The 27,209-nt window shown below is 47.8% G+C and overlaps 1 protein-coding gene across 2 annotated transcripts in view; it reads left to right on the top strand.

Moving 5' to 3' along the window:
* The window catches only part of brinp2 (bone morphogenetic protein/retinoic acid inducible neural-specific 2), a 76,968-nt gene that overhangs the window by 32,455 nt on the left and 17,304 nt on the right, over window positions 1–27,209 (top strand). For both annotated transcript variants that reach the window (XM_052087735.1, XM_052087734.1), the window contains 3 exons: window positions 21,304–21,726; window positions 25,963–26,153; window positions 26,798–26,979. In XM_052087735.1, coding sequence (XP_051943695.1) covers window positions 21,371–21,726; window positions 25,963–26,153; window positions 26,798–26,979 — 729 coding nt within the window. In that variant the 5' untranslated portion in view covers window positions 21,304–21,370. The remainder of the gene's footprint in view (window positions 1–21,303; window positions 21,727–25,962; window positions 26,154–26,797; window positions 26,980–27,209) is intronic.

Raw genomic sequence — 27,209 nt, 5'->3', positions numbered from 1 at the left:
GGCGGAGGGAAAAGAAATCCACGAGTAAATGAATCATCGGGTGCCCAACTATAAATATCCAGGGGTTGGCTGTAGTTTTAAGTTGTAAGATCTCCAATCACCACTAGATGGTAGACATGCCTTGAATGTGTGTTGGCTGTGTGTGTGTGTGTGTGTGTGTGTGTGTGTATGCACACACGCTGCAACTGCAGTTAAAATAGCAAGCTGCCGCAGAGGGACATCAATCCCTCCATTGGCACAGCTGCAGCTTTAAGCTGTGTTTGAGTGATATCAATCAGTCTGGCCGGGGGCGGCACAAAATTAGCTGGAGGCGGCCGCCACGCAATTTTGAACGCAGGAAAAACCCAGGGTAGTTCTCAATCTCTTTCTTTATGATCATTTTTCTGCAATCTGTATATTTCAAAGTTGTCAAAGTCTCATAGACGGCGATTGGAATGTTTCTTCACACGCTGTATCCGATGCACAGTTAGAAGAGGCCCGATTATGATATTTTGTCTTCGTACTGCCATGATGCATATGTGAATTATACCACTCGAGTGCGGAAAAAAAACCAAACAAACCCAAAACGGCTTTGTCACTTGATCCAAGCTGCGTGAATCCAGTTGATCTAATCACTGAATTGACATAAGGCCTTGCTTACTTCACAGTGTTACCATGGCTCTGTTTTTTTATGTTGCTGGAAGTTATTTGGGGCCATAATTCGCTGATTAAAAATGTAAAATCAACAAAAGAGGTTGCTTGTTATTGATATTGGTCATTACTCAACAGTTGATTTCTTTATTTCTCTATGTCCAAAAAAAAAGGAGACTTTGACAACAGGGTGAAACCTTTTCCTTCGCCATGATTCCGAAGGTCACAAACGGCATCACATCAAAAAATTTGAACCCTTCCTAATGAAGTGGTATGTAAACATTGAGCATCTGGCTCAATTAGAGGCTTCATCGAGGTGATATTCTCCCAGAGTATTCATTCGATAAGCTCTAATAGTCACCCGTTTGATTAAAAAGCTCCCAGGGGACTTGTCTCTTGACAAGGTGTGATCCGAGCATTTGAGGGAGGGACATTGAGCCTCTGGTCATGTCGGTGGGGAGGGGCGGGGGAGCAAAAAACTCGGCAGGATGCTTTACTGTCGTTCTGGTGGTCTCCGCAGTTTGAATGGGATTGGTGAATTCCGAGCGCAGGCTCGTCCCCAGTTCGAACGAGGAGCCCCACGCTTGCGCAACCACACGAATCTCGGTTCTGTATTTCGACTTCCCCGCGAGAAAAGATGTCATGACTTTCCCAGGTGAGTTGTAAAGGCCACATTGACGGTGCAAAAGTGCAGCGCGCTGGGCGACCGGTTAAAAAGAAAGCGGAAGAAATGAACTAGAAGCTACAAAGAACACAGAATTGCCCTTTGGACTAGCTTTAGCGCGTTTCAAAAAGTGGAGGGATTTCAAAGTGACCCTTTCATCCTTCCAAGTTGCTGTAGGCGGTCCTCAAACGAAAAAGTTTGGACGCCCCTGTAAGCGAAGAGATTTCCACACACAGGATCACTCTTTATCTCTGTTCGGGATTTGAAAAGAACATGATGTGGAGTGTAAACACAAAGCAGCTCATCAAGGGTGATTAGGATTTGCAGTTATGATCATTAAAAAAACCAAACATCTGGTTTCCATCTCGCCAAACGAGGTACCGGGATTCATTTTCTGCCGGATTTTCCGCTATTCAATCAACGATTATGCAATTTTAAATGAATACAATCAAACAAACGCAAAAAAAAAAAAACATGTCTGAACGGTTTGTTTTTGAGGAATCGGGAGCAATTCCATTTCCTGGGAATGTTTGCGGTCACGTGATCCAGAAGGCTCATTTTAAGGTCAGGATCGACCCCGCTGTTTCCTACTCGGAGAGCGGCTCATCGTTTCCGTAATCTCTATTTTTTTCAACAGGCGCGTACCCGCCAGCCCCGCCCATCTTTTCTCCCTCCATCCCATGACAATAATGTAGTACGGGATTGCCTCTGCGTGTCCCGCGATTTGGAGTTATTATTACAGCGCGCGGGCTTGAGGGCAGAGGACGTTCGGGAAAGACGGCAACGGGAATTCTGGGCAAATGGAGATTTATGGCTGACACTTAATTAAAATCTCCAGAAACTAATGGGGGGGAAATTGAAATGTTGTCAGTTGATTGAATCCGCCCCCTTGGAAGCGCTTGGGTTTCATCGCACGGTGTGAGCGTGCGGTGCTCTCCTGCATGTCATGGGAAAGTCGAAGCCATCCGAGAGTTGGCGGCCGCTTCCGCACTTGGTCTGCACGGCTGAGAATTCGCCACGTACGCTTTGATGCGCGGCGTTGTCGAGAAAGCCGACGAGTCCGCCGTGTGTCGTTTTTCCAAGGTTTTGGGGCTCATTAGCAGAGCGGGAAAGCCTCTGGTGGTGTTGGAGCCCGCTTAGCTTTGTGCGGCTTTAAGCTGCTAACAAGCTTTGTATTAAGCTTTGGGCTGACTCTGCTGGATAACGTTCACCTTTGCTTCAGTGCAGGGACAGGGAACAATTTGCACATCATTCCCGGAGGTGTCAGACACGACTAACTTGGTTTTTTTTGCGGGGGTGGGCGGGGTTGGAATGCTTCACGGCAGAAAACACTTCTCTGAATGCTCACGTTCGACTGAGACACAAACAATATACGGTGATCCCTCGCCAGTTTGCGCTTCAAGTTTTGCGGCCTCGGTGTTTCACGTATTTATTTTTTTTCCCCTCCCAAAAGTTAATAGAAAAAAAAATTGGCCATATTGGCAGCCCTCTTGTGGAAAGACCCGTCGTTTCATGTTGATGCGTGAGTGAGAAGGTTTCCCCGCATGCAGAACAAAGAGCTGGCTGGACTCGAGGGGGGGTGGGGGGATTTGTGTATGCTCACTCAAATGAGGAACGACGTCGACCGACGGAGAGCGCAAGTGGATTTACCCGGTGAGCCGTCTGGCCACGCGCCTTCGCATTCTTTGATGGCCCGCCGCGCTTCAAGATGGATGCTTGCCATTATCTAGCAGCTTTTCGTGTCGGCCCGGTGCCCGGCGATGACCTCTCTTGCGCAATCGCCGTCAGGGGATATCGATCACATTGTGCAGCGTCGTGAGAGAACATGCGTAGATGTGATGAGAAACGTGTCTGAAGAGGATGACCGGAGGGGAGGGGGGCAAGAAAAAAAAAAGAGACTGTTTAAGAGAGCAAACGAGGCGGCGCATTGCCGCAGTGAAGGCGTCGGCCCTCGACAGAAGCAATGAGCATACCCGACGTGGGTTTTGGTGTGTTTCCTTGACCGGGGAGACGGCGGCGTCGACTCGCAGTCGGTCGTGCGTTCACGAGGACGTTTCAGGACCGATATGAGCAACAGACCGATCATTCGACCTTTCGAAGGCACATGCCGTGCCAATCCTCGCATGTCAAATAGATGGAGGACGAATTGATGGCGTCTCCCATCAAGCTGCGTTTTCTTCTTTTGAGGGTCACTTTCAGGTTGCGTCGCACGCAGCCTTCCATGTGATCAATTATGGAAAGGCCCCCTTGATTGGCCTGAAAATTGGCAATAGGTCTGCGTTTAATGATGTCAGAAAAAAACACCAAAACACCCCCCCCCCCCCCCCAAAAAAAAGTGGCACCGTCGATGAATATACAATTCACATCAGGTCACGTCACATTTATTGATGTCGTCCCAAAGAGTCTGAAAGGGCTTCACATATTCACGCCATCCCCTGACCTTAACCCCCAGTGGGCAGTGGAACCCCCCCCCCCCCACCCCCCAAAAAATGAGAATCCTGGACGAGAAGCCGCAGATGAGGAGAGCGACTTTCATTTTTGGATATCGAGAATATCTCCAAGACGAAGCAACGGAAACTGTGGTCAACCTAATTCCCTCATTAGGTTCATCTGTGCCACTGCAAATAATGAGGGCCAGGGGGAGAGGGGGGGGGGGGGCGGCGTTCCGAATTCAACATTTAATAGCCATTATCATTGGGAATGCCGCCCCCCCACACCCCAGGCCCTTCCTTGTGTCTTCCAGTCACTCTCATTTCTCACCATTCTCTCACAGCCCCCTCGCCTATTTGCGCCCCCCCCTATCCTTCCGTCCTCATGGGATTCATCGCAGTGGTGTGTTTTGACGTCTTTGCCTTCTGCCAGGAGCTTGTCAGCTTCAACTCTCCCTCCCGTCCATCAGCACCTTTGCATTAAATATCACTCTTCGCGGTCGAAGCGAGTCGCAGCGCGCGATGCTGCGGCTGACTTCACTTGGGGGGGCCGTGAAGGAAGTCTTTCCGCCCCCTTCTCGGTCTCCACGAGCCGGGCAAGGCCGTCGTAGCGGGTCGAGATTTGGCGTTGATTGGCGCGACACTCGCCGCGAGCGGAACCTCGACTTCCGAGTGCACCCGATGGACAAGTTTCCTCGGTGGATTGTTCTTGATTCGCTTTGCTTTGTGTTTGAGGGAGAAGGCAGATTTGGATATGGCAGCTTCCACCTCCATCCGTCGCCTCTTTGACGCCGCCGTCCCTCCGGCGACTTGCCTCTGTTTCGCCGTGTTTATCTATTTTGTCGACCCTTGAAAGTCCTGCTTCGTCAAAATCGCGTCATGTGGTACAGATGACCGGAGGCAAACATGGGAAACCTCCGACCGGCTTTGGGAGACGCCGCAATGGCGCGGTTGGTCGTTGCTGAATTTTCTTGATTGCTGCGCAGTGGGTTCTGTCACAGCAGACACGGAACGCAGGATTCAGTCCTTTGAGAACAAGAGCTACAGAAGGATGCTCCATATATCTTATAGAGAACACCGGACAAATGACTATGTCAGACAGCTAGTCACCACCCTCGCTGGAGAACAGGACCCCGTACTGTCAACGGTAAAACGTCGCAAAATGGCCTGGTAAGGCCACGTTACAAGGCATACCTCGCTATCCAAAACCATCCTACAGGGGACAGTGGAAGGGAAACGGAGAAGAGGCAGACAGAGAAAGTGCTGGATGGACAACATTAAGGAATGGACTAACTGCAGCTTCCAGACCCTGCTACGAACAGCTAAGGACCGAGAGTGCTGGAGATCCCTGACTGCCCAGACCTCCACCATGGCACCCCGACGGCCTCTTAGGCCATGGGATGAATAAGAAAAAAATAAGAATAAGGGTTCTTGGTGGGCAATGGACGGCCCAAAGGTTGGAACCGGGGACCCCTTGGAACCCTTGCAACCGGGTCCGTCACGGTCAAATATTTTGTCAATGGGTCCCCCGGTTGCCCTGACCCCAACCGGGCCCAGGCGGCCTTGCATTTTCTTCCCTACGGCCGTTAAAAACTGCTCACGAGCAGTTGACATCCGTGCGGGTTCTCCTCAAAGTCTGCCGAGTTTTGTTGCCGGCGATAAGAACTGAATGAAGCCAAGGAACAAAAGCCATCAAGACAAAGAGACGGTGACGGCGCAACGGTCGCCGGTGAGCTTCCGCGGCAAAATCGATGGGCAAGCCTATGGAGCAGACCTTTGGAGTGGTGCGCACATTGCAGCTGGCCCGAAAGGTCGTTCCAGCTCACGTCCAAATGAGCTCTCCCCCCCCCCCCACCCTCGTCACCTGAACGCCAACGTCTCTTCTTATGGGGAAAATGAGGAGGAGCGAGCCAGGATTTTGTTTCCTCTCTTCCCAGGTCGGGCGCTGTGAGGTTGATTTGCCACCGCCCTCCTTTGCGAGCTACGGGCGCACATCTGCCAGGCCAAGATTAGGCCAGCAGAAATGTGATTAAACAACTTTGGCAACTGTCTTCTTGAGCATCTTAATAGAATTCACAAGTCCTTTCCCTTCCTTGTTTGGGGCTAAATCCGACTCTGGTGTTGGATGTTTCCCCCCCTCCCCATCCCCCCCGTTTCACTTATCTGAAGCGAGGGCCCTCTTTGAGTCGACAACTGGCTTATTGCGCTCACGGGCAGGACAGAGCAGATTAGTCCAATTAAATGAAGCTGTGGAGGACAAAGGGCTCAGTTTAGACTCATCCTTAAGCCTCCATTCTGTTACTCTAAAGAATCTGCCAGGGGGGGTGTGTGTTTAGGGGGGAACTCAAATGACAAGCTTGTTGGGAAAAAGCAAAAAGGACAAACGGAGTGCATAAACAGGCCCGGGCAAAGTCTCCCTAATGACACAAATTCAAAGCAAAGAACTCATCAGTGGAAAAGTGTTCCCAAAAATATTTCGTTTTTTTTTTGATAAGACGGCAACTCTTTTCTGATGTTTGCCGAATCCGGTGCCGTTGGTGAGCGCAGCACAGCCGCCGCCCTCCTGAGCAGAAGCCGTTCCAACAAATGGATGGAAAAGTTCTTTCAATCTTAACATTGATGGAATTGAATGACAGGAGCAGTCGGTTTTATCATTTTCGTTTGGAATTATTAGTATGATTTATTTCATTTTTTATTTTTTGTCCTCATAAAGTGATGCAAAAAAGAATCCTAATTCGCCACATGCGTGTCAAAGACTTGCTTAAAGGTTGGGCCATTTATGTGAAATTAGCCAAGACGGAAAGGTCACGGAGATTGTTTTCAGCGCCCGGATCAGCCCCGAGGCCTTCGGCGCTTCCTACTGTGCCGTTTTACAAAGAAGGCCGAATCCCACCGCTCTCCGTGATTTGTTTGCTTTCACTCAGCGACGGAGACGCAGATCGCTGCCGAATGCCTGCTTTGGTGCGCGGGCACAATTTCCAAAAGCCCTGGACAGAAACCCGCTGAAAATCGAGACTTTTTGTGCACCGAGGCAACGGGTTCATCGCACGACTTGGACGGGAGCAACGGCGAGTCATACATGGCGCGCGACGGTACTTCGTAGGAAGCGCTCCCGCACATGCTGGTCCCAATCGATCAATGGCACTTGTGCTGCAGGAAAGTTCGGAGAGGACCAGTCGACGTACATCTGCCCCTTGAAACTCCAGGATATTACATGCAAACTATTTAAAATGCCAGGAATCACATTTTATACACCCCCCCCCCTACACACACACACATAGAAAGGCTGTTTTTATACTGTCAAAGGCCAGCGACTTCCAAAACATCAGTTTGTTGGTGCTAAAGCAATCTTTAGTGTGAACCGGGGCTAAATTGCAAGTCTTGCTCTATTTCTGGCGGAAGCTTTGTCAGCAGTGTTGTGCTGGAAATGCTCCCTGATGAGCCGGCTTATATTGCTGATGCCCGTCTCCCCTGGAAGTGACTCTCCAAATGAATTCTTCTCCTGCTCGGCTAAGGGTCCATATTCAACATCCTTCCAAGACTTTCCTTATTAGTAGTAGTCCCTGTTAAGATTATGGATAAGTTGCTGCCGAGCCCGGCGGACTTTGCGTGAGAGATGACGCACACGCTGGACTTGTTGGCAGTCAATTGCAGGAGGCACGCTTGGATGGAAAACCATTGGCGCTCACATCACAGCAAGCGGCAATTAGTGAGAGATATAAATATAAAATATGTGTGTCGATGAAATCTTCTCAAGTGTTTTAGCCCAATCGGGGATGGGTGAGTAAATCCGGAGTGGCTGGACACAGTCACGTGGTGGCCCCGGGCCATCGGGCCACGGGTTATGTTGAACCCTGTGCAATGTTTTCATTCTTGTTAGTTTTTGCACCTTAATGAAGATGAACCATCATAACCTTTTCATTTCTTTGAGGTTACGGCGCACTAATTGGCAATTAGATGGTTTTTAAAATGGTAAATCAACTTTTTTTTTTTTTAGAGATGAGCATTTTAGTTTTGTATTTGTCGGTGACCCTGTGTTTTGACATTGGAAATAGGATCAACAGGTTCACGTAGGACAGAAGCAACCAAAGTGGATTGTTCAATGCCGAGTTCTACCATCCCCCAGATGGTAAAAGCAACCACTCGCGAGGACAAACTAAATATAGTTGGTTTTAATTTGACCAAAGCTTCATAAATGTGAAAAGCTGCCACTGCAAGACTGTCTGAGTGTTTCATGCTTGGTTTGCTCATCTCATCTGTCAAAAAGCATTATCGTGTGCTTCTGAAGGCCGAGATAGAAGAGACAGTCTGCCTTTTAGCCATACTAAAATGAATGACCCTTTCAACTCCTCACAGATTCACTTTTTGCCCTCGGTGCACAGAACTCACTTGAACATGGAATGCGCCGTGTGTCACCTCGAAGCAATTTGTCTTCACAATTTTCATTTTCAACCTTTCATTTCAGCGCAAATGTTTATTGGTCGCAGCGACCTCTGTTTTGTGCTTTTCATATCGCTTAACACGATGAGATCTGTTGTGCTCTTTTCTTGCCGAGAGCACGTCTCGGGCAAAGTCCGGTCGAACTTTGCGTGGAGGGCCACCTGGCCAAGTTTGAGGATTTTCGCATGCCCGCGCATTGAAGAGAAAAGGGTGTTTTGCGCCGTTATGGGTGTGAACACGGCCGACTTGATACGATATGTCGGATGCGCCACGCACACGCCATAGAAAAGGCCCTTTGTATGCCAGAACGCTCTTAGTGCAGACTCAGAGGACTGGCCTAAATTCCCAAACACGCTCAAGTAGGCTGACGCTGGCGCGCAAATCAAGATGTGCCCTTTTTCACGTCAAGTCACGTCACGTTTATTGATATCGTTCCGAACAGTCTGAATGGGCCACACATATTAACAACATCGCTAACCACCGGGAGGGCAGTGGAAAACCCCCCAGAAAGCCATCTGGGGTAGGGAAGGGAAACCTTGAGAAGGGGCCGCAGATGGGGAATCACCCCCCTTCCAGGATGACCAGGCTGCAATGGATGCCCAGTGGGAAACAGTTGACACAATAAGTCGATGTGCCCTCTTCATGTCTAATTTATCTATCTATAGATTGAAAAAGAGATATATCGATAGATATGTTGTTCATTCATTCATTCATTCATTCATCTTCCTAACCGCTTGATCCTCACTAGGGTCGCGGGGGGTGCTGGAGCCTATCCCAGCTGTCTCCGGGCAGTAGGCGGGGGACACCCTGAATCGGTTGCCAGCCAATCGCAGGGCACACAGAGACGAACAACCATTCGCACTCACACTCACACCTAGGGACAATTTAGAGTGTTCAATCAGCCTGCCACGCATGTTTTTGGAATGTGGGAGGAAACCGGAGCACCCGGAGAAAACCCACGCAGGCCCGGGGAGAACATGCAAACTCCACACAGGGAGGCCGAGATATGTAGTTATATTTCGAATGTACAGTAAGTATGATACTAACTATACTCATAACAGCCTCTTCTATTTCCTTCATGTTACTTCTCATAGCAGAGCAAAATAGAAAGATGAAGCCGAAGAAGAGGGATGAATAGGATTCACACAAAATGATGTTCCGTCCTTACTGGGATGCTGAAAGATTGAGAAATAGCCCTCGGATACAAATTTAGGGGGAGAGCAAAAAAGCGCGCGAGAGAGAGAGAGAAAGAGGAAAGTGAGTTATGCGAAAAAGATGAGCCGAAAGCATGGGATGAAAGGGAATACAAAGAGTGTGACTGACTGCAAGCGAACTGGCAGATACAGCAATGATTTGAAGCTCTCTTCATTAACCACTGATACATAAGTTTATATATATATATATATATATATATATATATATTGGGGCGGGGTTGATTTAAGAAATTAATTAAAAAAAGATTTCCACCCAGTGCGGCTGCACTAAATTGTGACTTAGATGAGGATGTATGAGGAGTAGGGATTCATCTTGCCAAACGTTCCTATCTAACCGCGGAAAGCAATTACAGCCTCTGTACTGTGAACCCGGAATAGCTCAGGATGCAACTTTTAATGGGCGAAGAAGTTCTTCCTTTCCGTTCAGGCTTCCGGAATTTACAGGTGTGCATTTGTCAATGCGTCAGTGAGCTTTCGTCGCTCTTTGCAGGCCCTCCAGGTATGTATTTGGCTGACACGCAGCCAAATACAGAAATCAAATCAAAGCCTGTCGTATTCGGTCCCGGCGACCGCAAAGATGCGTCCCATTTTTGTTTTGGCCTCCCCGATCGCCACTCTGTGAGCGTATGCCCGTCTGTTGTTTTTCTTGGATTTGATTTTGATCTCCTTCATGTCAACGTCCGTTGCAATGAACCTCTTCATTGGATTGTTTGCTTTTCAGAAGCTCTGTTGGTTGGCACCCCCACCCCCCTACACCCCCCTAACAGACACACCTTTTATCGGGGTTATCGTTTGGCCTTTTCCAACGGAGACACTCCGCGTCCGTCGAACAGGAAAGTGTTTGTTTCTCGTTAGCTGCTGGCTCCGTCCTCCTCCGGGAGTCTGCACTTTTGTAGGATTGCAGGATGTGTAATAGGAGTTGGCATGGGAGTGCAGGCACCTCACAGCCTCAACTCAGAGAGGCTGCCGTTTGAAAAATGACGTCTTCAGATCCCTTGCCGAGCTACTTAGTATTTTTATATTTCTGTGCTCGCGTGTGTGGCTTCAGAAAGGTGAGTGTCTTTTGCTGATCATCTTTCTTGGCACGCTTACCTTGTGGTCCAAGAGACGGCCCGCCAGTTCAGGAGCTGCATTTGAAGCGTTGCCAGCCAACCCGGCTGCTCGTGTTTTCACAAACAGTACAGGTCATCAGAGCTTGGAAATAGAGCACACCGAGACAGCTCAAGTGCGTTTTTTAGGGCCACTTACTCTTAAGCGGAAGAGTGAGACAACCTCGGTGTGCTTCAACTCTTTTTTTTTTTTTTTTTAAATTAACAGCTGAATGTGCATTTCCGCTTGCACAAAATGAAAAGAATTCTCTCAACGGTCCAAGAAATGAGCGTGCTGTTAATCCCATTAGCGTTATACGTTTATTTTTTCATAAGTTTGCTCCGTTTTCTGGTCCCCGTGACTTTGTTTAGGCATGTAGCACCTTTTGGGTCTGCAGTCTTTGTTGAAAGCTGAGAGCCAAGCTGCATGGGTGAGAGTCGGCAGCTCTAAATGTGTGGCAGTCAGGAAGGGATCGGGCATCGGGTTTGAATAGCTCCAAGTTTTGTTCGGGAGCGGATGGTCTTTGTCAATCTTTTGTGACGCTTGAAACAAGGTGGCCAAATGACATAAATGCCCCCCCCCCCTCCACCCCTCCCACTTTTCAAAACACAAAGGCAGCTGAATATCCATTTTGTGAGCGCGGAGCAATAAACCGTAAGGTTTTGCTCTGTTGAGAAGAGAATGTCTGACCTTGTTTTTTTTTTTTTGGCGCGGGGGGTTATTTTTTCCTTCTTCAACATTATCCGTGTGAATCTTGAAGGCCATCACAGACCTCGGCCCAATCTATTTTCCGATCTCATCGCCGCTCGTTTTATCCCGATTTCAGCGCCATTACGCTGGAATGGAATCGCATGTACGCGCAGCCACTTCACAGTCATACCCACTCTGGGAAAATGATTCATAAAATGGCTTTAGCAATTCTAAACAGCCGGAGAGAATTTCCAATGTTTGGATTAGATGAGGGTGACGAAAAACCCTGGCGCTCGAAGCTCCCCAAATGCGAGAACCGGGCATCGTGAAGGTGATGATTTTATTCCGTCCGCTCGTATTTGCAAAGACAGAAAAACAACTTCAGAAGACGTCTGAAGTGCCCTGGCGTGTGCGTGTCGCGCCGGAGCGGGGCGGGGGTGAAGGTTTTTTTGTTGCCTGAACAGCCTCTCAGCGTTTCTCTCCCGGTGTTTGCAGGAAACGAGGTGCCTTACAAACATCATTTCCATCACTGAGACCGGCAGTAATGCTTGCGTTCTGTTCTTTTTAAGACATTTGTTGGAAAAAAAGAGAAGGAGATAAGAAAGATGGTGACAAAAGGGGTCCAAGTATACAATTGCGCAAGCTGCTACAGTTGAACCTGGAAACTAGGAAAATGGATGGAGACTCTTCTGTTGAACGTGCTGACGGTTGAGCTAGATTGGAGAAAAACATGGTGATGGGTCGCGCCGTGACCTTTTTTTCCAGTGAAGAAAAAAAAAATCTTACCGAGCCGACAGTTTCCGCTGTCACTTCAGCCTCGGTCTCAGCTGTTGCCGCTTCGTCGTGACGTGTCTAAAGAAACAGCCGACCGGGTGAGGGAACATTCCAAATAAGGCAGAAGGAAATCCGGATCCGATCGCCCTCGTGTCAGCCGGATACGCTTTATAGTCTGGCAGTGGAATGTTGCATTTTGGTTTCATTTTCAAATGGAAGCCTCGTCTTCTCCCTCTTGACTGCCGAGCGAGTGTCAAGAGGAAAGATGGAATCGAGGCGGATCAGATGCGCATTTACTCGCAGCGTGCTCGTGATGCTCCAAATTGACTTGATCCCCTGCATAAAAATAAGGCATCGCCGCAGGAAGGCTTTTAGGCAACGCTTGCCTTTAGTTGTTACACGTGTAATAAGGCGATTCCTTGCGCAAGTCGCCTCGTGGAAGTGAAGCCTGGCTAACGAGTGTCCAGCGTTAGTTTGTTAGTTAGTTTGTTTATTGAACAAATATAGAACATACAATAACAGATTGACAAAAGTGAAGGCAAGCAAAAATTACAAAAGGAAAAAAAAACTGACATCATCACAGTTATATATACCGGTAACTCTCGTCCTACCCCTTGTTATGTCGTAATATGAATTGATCTTTTTTTTTTTAATACAAAGAAGAAGGAGAAAAAAAATCAACATATCATCAAATACTTTTACCCTTATGTGTACTGTACTTATCTATTTATACACCTTTCGGTTTGTGTATATAATATATATATATATATATATATAATTATTCTTTCTCCTTTTTGTTTCAATTTTCTCATATTCATTATAAATACTGCATTTCTTGAATACATTTAATAAGTTTAAGTAAAAAAATCCAAAACAAGAACAAACAGTTGGATTACTATTCTATATATATATTGCGCGTCGTCCCGCACGCGGTCTGTCATTCCGTCTGTCCCTTTTCAAAATGTACCTACTTCACCGCGCCGCCACTGCGCCGCTCAGGCAGTGGCTCACTACGATCGCGCGGGCATCTTAGCGAAAAAATGTTGTCTACCCACAAGCATTGCAATGAAATTGTTAGTTATTTAGTAGAGCTAAACATCTCTTTATTTTCGCGATAAGCAATGAAGATGAACAAAAAGTTGAACCAAGCAACAACACTTTTGTGGGCCGAAGGCCCACCTTACCAGCCTTCCGCAGGAACTAGCTGATGAGCCGCCCGGAGGGCTGCGAACCAGCTAGTATTTTATAAGTACTAGTATCAAATTTATCTTCTTAGTCGAATGGATGTGTGGCGCAGATCTCCCCCATCTTTTTTTTGGGAGGGGGGGACATTTTTGGCATTTTGCTGTAAGTATGCTCACGGCTCGCCGCCTGTCACGTTGTATCACGAATCTCGATCGGCAAGATTTTGCATTGCCCTTTGGAAAGTCCTCGATGTGCTGGGTGGTGTTGGAGGGGGGTGCTGTGTTTGACTGACGCCCAGCAAAAACCAGAACGGAAAAAAAAACAAAAAACAACTCAGTCAGTCTCCCTGCGGCCCGGCACCGGATCTGCGGACCGGCGGTTGGGTACCCCGGATCTAAACTTCAGGTTAATGTGTTTACATGCCAATATATTGACTCGAGTGACCTCGATTCTGAAGTCATGCTCCATTAAACTAACTGTATGACAAGTGTTGAGCTGGAAAAGATCAGGCCTCACCCATTTAAAACAAACACACGCACACAAAGTGAAAGGAAGACATCAATAACGATGGTGTTTAAATGCATTTGAAAATGGAGGCTGCAGTTGTTGGAGATTTATTGTCTGATGCGGCTCGATTGATCCATTTGACTTTCTTTCTCATCATCCATCGTCCTGCTTTGCACAGGAGAGTCATAAATCATAAATAGATCATAGATCTTGTCTTGACTCTTTTTCTACTCTTCAATAGCACCAGAGGATTTGCGCCGTTTGGTTGTTCCGTGCCACGATTCGAGGCAAGTTTGCGCCATCGACCGGAATCACCGTCAAAGTCGCTAGCGCGTGGCATCATTTCTCTTTGGTGCCGTGACGTTCAAAGTTTTGAGATGAAGTGGCAGTCTGATGCACATTTATGTGGAAAATATAAGGGAGGTTGGAAAACAGAGCTCCGAGTCAACGGGCCGGTGTTTCAGAAGGGGCCTTTTCACCTTCTGAGAATGTTGACAGTTTATGGTTGCCTTGGTGACACACAGCTGCCGCGGCGCTTGGATTGAACGTAATGTAATGAAAAGGACACTGCGATTGCATTTCATTTTGTAGGTCTGCTTTTCTAAAGAAAGAATGCCGTGTTATTACGATGTAAACTCAATTAGGAGCTATCGCAAGATTGTCTTTGGGACGGCGCGGATATCATTTGATGTCACTCAGCAGACAGTAAAAAGCTTTCTGGGAGACAAACTAATAAATCACATGTAAAAAAATGGTGTCATGGCGGCTATACGATTGTTCAATCCACCCGTGAGGGGATAAGTAGGAATATACTTTCCAGGACATTGACAAGAAGACGGAAGCGATGCGTCCATTCCCATTCTGCCGGACTTGCGGGGGGGGCCCCCCTGGCTCTTTACCTGGACAGTGATTTTGAATTGGAGCGGCAAATCGGTGACGTTGTCAAATCTTTCGTCTCTGGCAGCTGGCTCGAGAGCCTCGCCTTTCTCTGGGGAGCACTTTGAAACGGTCCTTCGTGCCTTTGTTCACATCTCGCCATCTGGATGTCTGTCATGCACTTGACTTTGGAGTTAGCCAATCCTCCATCAAACGTCTCCAGTTGGCCCATAGTGCTGCTGCTCGCCTCTTGATCGGCACTCGTACGAAGGAGCAACAGAACTCCTACGCTGGCATCACAGCGTAGTCTCAGCATGAGACTTGATTTTTTTTTTTTTAGTCAGACTGTTTTTGTGCTTTCTCCTGTCTTCGATATTCATTTAGTGTTTCGCTGTTTGTTGTTGCATGGCTTCTTTTTGCTCCGCGTCCAGCACTTTGTATACACCGCTGGTTCTTTTCAAGCGCTCGAAAAATAATGTCGAGTCGAGTCTGCTGTCTCACGATGACAGCGACTTTGCTCTATTTGTTTTCCCTCATCAATTTTAGAAAGCAGGGGAGGCGGGGGGAGGGACTACAATGGGCCGCACAATGTTTATGAATCACCGGCAGACATTTCATTCATCAGTCTGCCTGTACGCTGCCGCTCATTTATTAATGTCTTTATACCCTTGAGGGAACGATATTAGCGTTTACTTTTTTGGGGGTACTTTAATTGTCTGAAACGATATCAGACAAGACCAAAGCAGTAGCAAAGGGGGAAATGTATAGTTCATGTCACTTGAAGAAGCTTTCAGTATAGTCATTGGCTGTCCTCTTTGGCAGCTTGAGGAGTTTTGGTGTCGTCATCTAAAATCTCGCTTTAGCAGACGGCACACGAAACCACCACGGAGTCATGGGAGGTCTTAAGGAGTGACCCCTGAACCCCCGAAAGACCATAACGCTGATGAAAATCTGCACACTTCTGCAGGTGTCCAAACCTTTTACATTGGAGGGCCGCCTCCAGAAAAATGGAAGGATGAAAGGGTCACTCTGCAATGTTTTAAAACACGCTAAAGTCTGTCAAGAAAGTGATTCTGGATGCTCGCGTTGGTTTCATCAGCTTTCTATTGACCGTTAGGTGGGTTGGGTTGTCGAAGCGCTGGGAGGCTTGCGCCGACACAGGAGTGACACATGTCAACACGTGCCGCGTGCGAGGACGATGAGTCGGCGCGCTTGCAATTGGCCCCCACCCCGGGCAACCCGGTTCCAAGAAGGAGCATATTTCTGGGCTGACGGGTTCACGGCCTCCCTGAGCGCGTTTGTTGAAATAGAAAGACTCTTGCCCCCGGTGACAGACTGCCGCAAACACCCACCCGGCCACCCACATATATTCTCTATTATGATGAGATTTGTTTGGTTTATTTTTCTCTTTGTATCAGGACCGGCAATATATGGCAGCCTTGCCTCTTCTGGTCTTTGCGCACGTTATCAGAGGCAATAAAATCGGAACACAGATGAGACCAAAGGGATAGCATTCCATTTTTCATTTCGACTCGGAGCTGAAAAAACAAAAAAGCTTCAAGATTGCGTTTTAGTTTTCGCCGGCATGATATGCTGTAAACGTTACTCTGTTTAATAAAACAGTCAGATGCGTACGGCGTAGGTGTTAAGGGAATTTGAGAGGACTCGCCTCAACTCGGCTCGAGTATATTTCTCGAGCGGAAAAATAAGTCCGACAACAACCAACAATAATAAAAATACATTCATAATGGAGACAGTAGAATACACAAAAACCGTTAAATGACCAATCAAGTCTCGTGTTGAGCCAAAGCCAAAGACTCAAAATGACCAGTTTGAATGACGGACAGCGAGGTGGCTCGCCCGACGATTCCAAAGAGCGGTAGCGGCCACGAAAAAGACTCCGCCAAGTCCCCCATTAGCACAAAAAAAATACATTGCCGAGCCGCGATATGGGCGAGCGCTGGGTGAACGTGAACGTGAACCGTGTTTGAACGAAAGTCATTTGTCTCAAGAGCTGTCGGTCTGTTTTGTTCCCCGTGTCTTCTTGTTAAAGACGGATGGAATGACTCTGCCTTTTATGACACTCCTCAATACACGCTAAAGACTAGGACGACGACGACATTTGATTCAAGCGACTCCTTTTTATGATGATGAGGAATGACAATTATGCCCACGTCATTTTGTTTGTTTGGCTCCGACAGCAGTCGAACAAGTATTGTATTGTATTGTATTGTAAAATGTGGTTAGCACGTCGGCTTCACAGTGCAAAGGTACCGGGTTCGATTCCAGCTCCGGCCTCCCTGTGTGGAGTTTGCATGTTCTCCCCGGGCCTGCGTGGGTTTTCTCCGGGTGCTCCGGTTTCCTCCCACATTCCAAAAACATGCGTGGCAGGCTGATTGAACACTCTAAATTGTCCCTAGGTGTGAGTGTGAGTGCGAATGGTTGTTCGTCTCTGTGTGCCCTGCGATTGGCTGGCAACCGATTCAGGGTGTCCCCCGCCTACTGCCCGGAGACAGCTGGGATGGGCTCCAGCACCCCCCGCGACCCTAGTGAGGATCAAGCGGTTAGGAAGATGAATGAATGAATGAATGTATTGTAAAATGTAGGCTGTTTACTGCAAGTTTTTTTTTGCCTTGAGTTTTGATATCGACCAATGAAACAACGACAAACAGAATCGGTCTATATCAGTGGTTCTTATGCACATTCAATGAACCCTTCATTTGTGAAAAAAAAAGTGTGTTTTTTTTAGAAATTCAAGACACCCCCCCCCCCCCCCGCATTTCTTAAAAAGAGAAAAGATCGAACCCACATTAAGAACCACTGCTCGATATATTTAGTCAATGGCACGATAGCAAGTCAAAAATAAATTTGGTCCTTCGCAGGTTATCTGCACCGACGCCGCTGACAGGTTGTGGTTTATGATCAGCAGTAAAGATGTTTACAGAGGTAGTGTATTGATGGGCGTTAATTGACCATATGGCTGTTTGTTTGTCCAACTGGAGAGCAGCCAAAGACGGCACCAATATGGCCGCGGCAGTTCGATATGTACTCACACGCGCACAGAGACGGCAATTTCCAGCGATGCACCCCCCCCACCCCCCCCACCCTTCCCCGCCCGGCCTCCTTTTAACGTATCTGGTATTCACCGTCATCTCTCAGAGGGTTGTGGTTAATTTTGATGTTCTGTTGCACCAGATGTTTTCAATCATGCACATTTGAGACACTCTTGCCTTTTACACTTTAGATCCTTGCAGGAAAGAAAGGTAAATATGTCAAGTGTGTGTGCGTGCTTGCATGTGTGTGTGCGTGTGTGTGTGTGTGTGTAAATAATGCAGGAGCGAACACTAAATGTCAGAGCTAAAAATTCCTGCCATTGTCTTGCTGGGTTTCACTGCATATTTTATGTATTTTATAATTAGCGGCAGAGTCTCAGGAGAGGGGAAGAGGAGAATTAGGCCTGGCAGTTACGGCTTTCACTTATTCCTACAACAGTTTAATGACCTTCATTTGAAAGGCAAATCTTGCTCCTCTGCAGAGTTGAACACGGTAATTCTCACCAAGTGCGAAGAGCTCTCAGCATGTACCGGTCATCATGAAAGGACTAAAGTCACCACGGACTGCAATAACAAAAATGTTTTTAAAACATTTTAATTGTAAATCGCGAACGTTTAAAGCAAGGAGCCAATTGGTGGAAAATCGAAGCGAGGGTCCGTGCTTCAGAAAAAAGAGAAAAACGTTAAACAAAGCAGGGAAAGTGAGCCACAATAAGAGACAACGACGAGGAGAGTGATGTGAGTGTCGAATGAGTTCTATTAAAAAACTTTGCCGATCTGTCTGAACGTCCTGTGCCTTCGCCCTTTGCGAGCCTGATGCGCGGCTCAAATCTGGCCCGGTCATCGGTTCTTCTTTCTGGGCACGGAACAAAAGGGGAGCGGGAATTTGCAGTCACAGCCTCAACTCTGTGAAATCTTCTTTCACAATCTATGACCAAGCGGGATCTTGATCTCTATGACTTTAAGCGGGACCGAAAATCTCATTTGTCTTGACAAGACTTGGAATGGTTTTCTCCCCACCCAGTTTCTTGTGTCTCTCGAAATCTTTCTGTTTTTCCTGAGACTTTACGATTCGATTTACGCTTTGTTTTCTGTGCTTTACTCTCATCAATGGGATTGTTTGCATTTGTGTGTGTGTATACACACGGTTAAATTCTCATGCATTTTTGGATCAGTGAAGTTTTTTTCACTTTTTTGTTTTCAACGGAATGTGGGAGGAAACCGAAATACCTGGAGAAAAGCCACTTAGGCACATGGAAGGCATGCCCGGTGCCTGGAATTGAACCCTCGACCTCTGCACTGTGAGGCTGATGTGCTCACCAGTCTACCACCGTGCTGCCTTGTACAGTACAGTGAATACATCTTCCGTACCGCTTGATCCTCACTAGGGTCGCAGGGGGTGCTGGAGCCTATCCCAGCTGTCTTCGGGCAGTAGGCGGGGGACACCCTGAATCGGTTGCCAGCCAATCGCAGGGCACACAGAGACGAACAACCATCCACACTCACACTCACACCTAGGGACAATTTAGAGCGGCCAATCAGCCTGCCATGCATGTTTTTGGAATGTGGGAGGAAACCGGAGCACCCCGGAGAAAACCCACGCAGGCCGGGGAGAACATGCAAACTCCACACAGGGAGGCCGGAGCTGGAATCGAACCCGGTACCTCTGGACTGTGAAGCTGACGTGCTAACCACTGGACTACCGGGCCGCTACAGTGAATACATTTTATTTTAAAATCATATTCACTTTTACCACACCATGAAGCCACATCATTTCTCAGTGGGCCATGTACTGCCATTCACCTACACACACACACAATGCTAGAAACCACAAAATGTACTACTTGTCGGTCGTAGAGTAGGTGCACTCAGTTACCATGCCACTGTGCAAGAATGTTATGAATATCCTAGAAGTCATTTTTTAATCTGGTTTGTATTGTGTGCACATTAAAAGGACTTTGTGTCCACTTCTGAGTGTTTTATGGCTCATGTTGTACATCATTCCTGGCCACAAATGAGTGTTTGATGGGCCCGTTGGACCTCGATTATCGCAAGAATGCGAGTGGGCCCAAGCTCGTGCCGTGCGTCGGCCTCCGTTAATATAAGCGCTCTGGCAACGTTTTGACTCGTGGGCCGTGCACACAACATCGGCAATATCCCGTTTGAACGTAAAGTCTCAGAGTTCAATCGGTGCCTTTAGTTGACATATTGCGTGACAGCAGGCAAAAATTGGACCGAAACACCTTGACTATTTTATTTTTCATGTCTAAGTGTGCAAGTACCCACAGAAATTAATTCACTAATTTGTTTGCAAGCTAAACAGGGAATAGTTAAAATCCCATTTCATTTGAAGCATCCTCTCCGCCTGCTTTGCATATCCTGTCTGATACGCTCATTTCTCCCCACGGACTTTCTCCCAGTCAACGATACTTTTTAGTCATTAACGGTGAGCTTAACAGCAAACCTCCACTCTCTGAAGGCCAACAGTCTCCAATTAGAACGGAATTGTATGTGGGTGTGTATTAACAAAATAACTACATCAAGAACAGTTTTCGATGTGATCCCGATATACAGTACACACTCTCGACTTCTTCCTTCTCTGCTCTATTTATGTACTCGAACCCCTACTCCTCTTTGCAGTTTCTTCCGGTAATTAATGTTGAACAACACAAAAGTCACACTCTGGTTTATTTATATATATAAAATGTGTGTGTGTGTGTGTGTGTGTATGTGGCTCGTGGTGGTTTATAGTTCATCTTGTGTAAGAAGATGCATTATAGCATTCATTTGCTAAATTGCTCGTACCAATCATCGGAGTTGGACTTGTCAACCAGCTCCCAGAGCCTGCATTTACGAGGAACGAATGGTCACAAACAGCCCCACCGTATCCCAATTGGCCTCCAATTGTTTGCTAGAGTGCAGCCGAACCTGATTACGATGCACCTCGAGGGACATGGCGAATCTAACGGTACTTCGCTGTAAACATTTCCAATCCGATGGCCGCCAACGATGATGTATAATACCGTATGAAGATGTTTTGGTGTAAAAACGTGTCACCTACTGTAAATGTGTCCATTACAAATGCGTATATATGAAGGAAAACAATTTCATAAGACGTGAAACCAATAACTGCAGCGTTCCTAATTCCTCCCTGAAAACGTTCGGTCGGCGCATGAAAAGTGCTCAGTACCGCGCCGCGCCTCGCAAAAGTGCAATAACGTACCGAGTCCATCGGTAGCGTGACTAAGCAACGAAGGAGAATCCTGCGCCGTCCATTTTGTTGGTGAGCAAGGTGGCGGCGGCAGTTAGCTTCCCGCAGTTTGTTGTAACAAAGGCCTTTGCGTTATTTTGTGGGGACAATCTGGTTGTTGTCATGAAGGGACAAGCCAAATCGGCAAATGAACCCGGTGGAATCGGGGTTTTGAAACGTGAACGTTTTCGCGATAGTGGAAAAGTAGTCGTCGACAGGGCACGTCGAAAAAAAGGTCGGATTGCATATCTCCAGTTGTCGCCCACTCCTGTCTTATTGACTCAAATGCTGCGTGTCGCTAATTTGTCTTGATGGCAGCGTTATATTTTTGTTTTCAATTTAGTATCTTGAAATCTAGAATCTATCTAGAATCTAGTATCTAGAAATTGAAGTCAATTGTAACATGTAACTTGCAAATGTCTCCATTGTGAGACAAATAAAGGTTTTCTCATCTTATCTTCTCACTCCGGTGTCCCGGTCTTTCTTTGTTGTCTTGTTTCAGGCCAGCGGGAGGCGAGTGTCCGAAGAAATGCCGGTCCGCGGTGCCCTAGAACATCACCACCGGCACCATGGCAAGTCATTGGCCTGTGAGAAAAGAGGAGTGCTCGCACAGGTCCGCCTCTCCCGCTAGATGGTCGGCACCCTCCTTGATGCTTCTATGGCTGCCGTGGGTGGTCTTCTGGCTGCTGTGGCCCGTCCGAGCCGAACAAGTGGCACAACACGTGGGCAAAGGGCCTCGCGGGTCCGCCGCGTCATCTTCCTCCTCTCCCTCCGGCTCCTCGGCGTGGGGCTTCAGCACAAGGCAGAGCGGAGGGCAGCTGGACTGGCTGCTGTCAGAAAAGGGACCTTTCCACCGTTGCCCTGAGTACACCGAGTTCAGAGAGAGGTTCCAGCAGGGATTTTCCACCAGATACAAGATTTACAGGTGAGATGCCTGTCTGGGCCTGCGTCGACGTTGTGTGTCCGCAACATCGACGTTGGCAACAGGTCGAGCGGGAAATCAAATCTCTCTTTTCCGTTTTTACCAGTAAATTGCTTCCCACGGATTTAAGATCGGCAAATTATTCAGTCTGCTCCTCCCCTCTCATATGCCACTCGAGTGTTCATGGTACCTCGTATGAAAGATGCGACGGTCATCCCTCGTTTTTTGCGGTTGACAGGGACCAGAAACTCGCAAGGTAGGATTCGCCCGCCCCCCCACCCCCACCCCCCCACGATGAATTTTCGGGCGACCCGCATGATTAAAATTCAGAAATGGTATTCAGACTTGACATATTTGAGATGACAACGGTACACGTACTGACTTCAAACTTCCATGACAAAACCTCGGACAGAAATGCGCATTCCTCAACATTACCTACCGAGACGGGAGAAGAGGCTTGTGTTGTGGTGAGGTTTTGAAATTGGAGGACAAAAAAAAGAAGCACTGTGACCTTCATCTCGTCTTCTTCTCTGTTGAAATAGATTTAATGAGGTTTCTTTTTGAATCAGACAATGGTCTTTTGTTTGTGAAGAAAAAAAAAAAACTCTGACCAAGCTGACAGTTTTTTCGGCTGTCACTACGGCCGCCGTCACCGCTTCCTTGTGACGTGTCTGAAAAACCAGCTGAGCGGGTGGAGGCTTCCCCCAGCCAAGGTCGATGTTGCGAACCGCCCCCAGGCCACTGCCGTCGAGGCAATGTGCTCCTGTCGATGGTGGCGCCCTGCTGAGTCGGCGGCAAGGGGTTGGAGTGTGGCATCAAAATAGAACTGGGACAGTTTTATTCATGCCTTTTGTGTGGCTCAAAAAAAAAAAATACTGGTGCAGGGGGAAGGATTTTTTTTCTCCCCTCAGCCGCCTGCGGTGCTTTCGCACTTTTTCTGTTTGCCCGTCGTATGCCCAGTTGTTGACGAATGAAGGCTTGGCATTTGTTCATTTTTCCCCCAGGCGGATATCCCGCCGTACAGTAGTTTCAACAAAACTCTGACAGACCAAGGTAACGGGTTAGCGTGACCGCTTGACAAAAACGAACACTTTTGTAAGTCGCGCCCTCTCCCTCTGATTGATTGCTTTTCCTCAAGCGCAGTGGTTTCTCAAAAATCAAATTAGCGGCACAAAATGGGGCCACGGAGAGGGACCGGGTTTTCCCCCGGAGTGTCACAGGCCCGGCGGGCCGCCAGACCTTTCTTGCCCACTTCTGTTGCGATCCTAGAATGGATGTAAATGTGAACGAATTGCCCCCCTCGCGTGTTGGGGGGAACCCCCCCCCCCCCAAAAATGAGGATGACACGGTGGGACACAGATTCTACAATCCGATCGAAGGGGTTTGAGAAGTTCCCCTGGCACAACAAGCAGTAGACTACGTTTTTGTTTTGTCCCCGCCCACCCTCCAAGTACCGTATTGGCCCGAATATAAGACGGTGTTTTTTGCATTGAAATAAGACTGAAAAAATTGGGGTCGTCTTATATTCGGGTTATACCTATTCCCGACGCTAGATGGCGCCAGATATCATTGAAGCGAATGCTGAACTTGACTCCCCAGGCCAACGTGAACCCCGGGCACCAAGAATAAAAATAAAAATAGCGGTAGCACGAAGAAGAAAAATAAAAAAACTAGTGGTAAGAAGGAAAAGAGAAGAAAATAATAGAAGAGAATAGAAAATGGAGAAAAGTGGGTCGAAGATCGGCCAGTGTGATTGCACTTTAGTTTACATATTTAAATGTTCCGATTTTAAGATTTGAATGTATTAGTTTAAAATGTACTGTCATTATTTTCTGAATAAAAATTAATTTGGTGTTCAAAAGGTCTTTTTTCAAACTTGAGTTTTGAAAAAGAGGGCGTCGTCTTATAATCAGGGCCGTCTTATATTTGGGCCAATACGGTAAGTCTGGAAAAAAAAAAGTCGTCCGGGGTCGCTGAGTTCTGATGACCGCAGTCTTTCTTAACACCCGCCGTCCGGACACATTTCCCGCATGCACATTGTCGTAGTCGTGGGGCAGAATGCAGTCACGTTATTATTATTCGATGCATCGTCATGAAATTGCCGGCGGCAAATCCGTACTCAATATGGCATTAAGTCCATCAGCATTAATCAGACCGCAACATTTTATTTGTTGCGGTTCTCAGACGAGCACCAGAGGTTGTTGTTTGGCGCTCATGTTTTTCCCCGACCCATCGACCTCAGATTGACAGCGCATCGGGGCGACGTCGGGTCCGCGGGCCACATCCGTCCTGTCCGCGGACTCCACAGCCTTTAGGAAGTCAAACGTCGAGTCGAGTATATTTGCAGCTTTTGTTTTGAGGCGCGTGCGTGTCCAGCAGCGCTCGCCAGCAAGAGCGGCAACTCGCTTTCAGCCAACTTAACGATATTGTTGCCCCCCCACCCCCGCCCCCCGATCAATGAGTAGCACGAGCGGGGCATCCTTGACTTTTCATTTGGTTTTTTTGGTGTCTCCCGTTTACTTTGAACATAATAACTTTCAGACAATCTTAGTCCTTGCGTATCGAGGCTCATGACCACGGAAGATTGATGGTGAAAAGTGAAGCCGCTGCCACTTGCAGGTCACGCGCTCGACCAACCTCAACTCCCGAAATGGACAGCGGGAGTATTTGGGTCAATGTTTATGAAGATGGGAAAGTTTCGGGTCAGGTGCAAGCGCTCATTATAAAGTTTCTGGTCTGCTCACTTTCAACTCGCAAAAGGCTCGCATAACAACTCCCAGCTTGGAACAAATAGGCCGGTGCTCAAAAGAAGTGCAAACTCTCAACCAAACTTTTTTTTTTTTCTGTTTCCCTCGCAGCCGACTTTCACGCGAGTGGTACTTCATGCGAATGGATTTCTTTTCTGTTTGATTCGATATGTACGCCTTTGCATTTTCACATTGAATTCCTCCCTAAAAAGGTTGCCGAAGCCCGAATGGAAAATGACGTCTTTCTATTTTGCATCACAAAAAAAAAAGGCAAAGGAACCAATTCCCCACACCCAAGTCATACGGTTCTGAAGTTCGATGCAGCCAGATTTGCATTAGCCGACCATGCTTCACCGAGAGGTATTCTCTCTCTCCATCTGTGAAGCAGTTTAACAACTCGATGTTTGACTATAAATTAGAGAACGGATTGGTACAGTTGCAGATTATTCGACAGCTGACACACTTTTAGTGTAATAACATTGCGCAACAATATGAGGCGTCTGGAGGAAGGAAAAAGAAGGAAGGATGGATGGCTGGCTAGTTGGATGAATGGGTAAAGGGAAGCAAATGAGTGCTCAATGCGGCCGTTTCCATTTGAATATCGCGCTTGAATGCATTGAGCTCGGCGGACTGGAAGCTGCTGCTTGATTTGCCGGTGAAATTGTATTGGCATCAACCATATCGGTGTAAGAGCGGCACTCGTATAAGAGCAGGCATTGAAAGATGAAAGGAACGCTTTGAACAGTTCTGCTGCCAAGTCGCACCCAACGTCATGACCGGATTAAAAAAAAAAACTAACAAACCTGCCTTTCCAAGCAGCTGCACTGCTATGATGCAAGTCAATGTTCAAAGGAGGCATCTGACGGGCGAATAATGTCCAGCCGTTATTTTCAAACACGTCGCCAGCAAGGAAGCTCAGAGGAACTCCTCCATTTGCGGGGTTTCCGCTCATCGAAATGCCAGCAGGTGCAATCGCGGCTGCGCTAAAACCGTTTCATGAACCTCTTCGATCGTCATCAACCAACGGTCGCACGGTCTCGCAAAGCAAAGCGAGGGGAGAAGAAAATGACGATGAAAAGTACAAATGGGGCTTTTTGTGTTTCGCATTGCAAAGGAGAGCTTCGGGGGCGCTGGTGGGGGCGGGGGGGGTCTGGTCCCCATTCACGGCGAAAAACGAGGGATGACTGTAGAGCATCAGCCGTTGCGTCGTAGTTCCTCATTTCCTTGTAGTGTATCCCCCCCCACCCCACCCCCCCGAGTGTGATAAACTGGGAATTGCGATTCAGCACCAAGAGGCAAAAGTCTCGCAACGGCGCTCGCTAATTCCCCACGCCCGACTGTCTCGCTTTATCCCAAGTTCCAAAGTTTTGCTCGGCGAAACGGATGGTGCCGTATGAGGACGATGCGAGTGGATTCTCGCCGCTCTCAAACAAAATCAAACTTCATGTCGACTTGACTTTGGCCTTACTTTCCGCCGCGTTTCTCTCGTTAGGGAATTCAGCCACTGGAAGGTAAGCGGCCTGGCGACGGAGAAGAGGGACTTCCCCAAAGCGGCGTTGCCCTTAGCCCCGGAGTTCCGACGCAACCTGCGATTACTGGGCCGACGGCCGACCTTGCAGCAAATCAACGAAAACCTCATCAAGAAGTACGGGACCCACTTCCTGGTGTCTGCTACCCTCGGAGGTAAGGAGACGCGCGCACGCGCTCCACATTCATTTCTCCCGGCAAATTCCCGCTTGACTTTCAAATGAACATCGAGTCCAGAAAGGATCGATTGCGGCACTGGCCAAGTCTGAACCGGGAACTCCCGCGCCACCTGCGGCATCTGGTCAGAGTGCGTGACTCTTCAGTGGTCCTTCCTCTTGGCTCCGAGAGGTGGGCCGAGGGGACGCGAGATAAAACGTGCCCGTTTCTAACCATACGTCTCCCGTTATTGGATTTCTTTTTACCCTCTTCGCCCCTCGGAGAGGATTGAAGTCACTCGCAAAACAGAATGGCCTGCGGTATTGATTTCAGACACCTCACAAATCAAGGACGGAGGGCCTGCGGAAAATTGATTCCAGATTTGGTGTTTTCGTTTTTTTTTTTTTTCTTCAAGACAATGCCGCAATGGCCGTGTTGCATTTACCACGGGACTCGCGCTGTGTTTTATTGTAGCTTCTGTTTAAACATCCGCACAATATGACGATGACGAACTTGAGACTCGGCACGAAGGCTTTGCCACGCCACCAGAAGGCACAGGAAAAAAAAAAAAAAGGGTCACTGCATCACGAGCGTTGTTTTCTTCCTTCCTTTCTGAGAGTCGGACCGATTGTTTTGATTCTCAGGCGAGGAGTCGTTGACCATTTTCCTGGACAAGCAAAAACTGACTAAGAAGTCGGAAGGCAACAGCAACAGCACCGCGGTGTCTCTGGAGCTGCTCCATCAGCTCGCCGCTTCCTACTTCACTGATCGAGAGAGCACCCTGAGGAGATTGCACCACCTGCAGATCGCCACTTCGGCAATTAAGGTAGGCCCTTTCACGCTCGCTCACTCGCGTAGTTATTTACAATCCAGGTTACCAGTATTTTTCCATACAGTTACCAGTTACCGAGTATAACATGTATTTAGTATCGCATGTACAATAAATATGTAGATATTATACTTCAGAAATATTCGGGGGTGAGGGGGGGCCTCCCTGTGATGATAATTATATTCCCTGTCTACATGTGCTGCTGCGCTGTTTGTATTCAAACCTTC

The sequence above is a fragment of the Hippocampus zosterae genome, chromosome 15 (genome assembly GCF_025434085.1).
Source record: "Hippocampus zosterae strain Florida chromosome 15, ASM2543408v3, whole genome shotgun sequence".
In the NCBI taxonomy this organism is placed as follows: Eukaryota; Metazoa; Chordata; class Actinopteri; order Syngnathiformes; family Syngnathidae; genus Hippocampus; species Hippocampus zosterae.
Note: the sequence above shows the minus strand (reverse complement) of the source record. Positions and strands in the feature narration are given on the sequence as shown.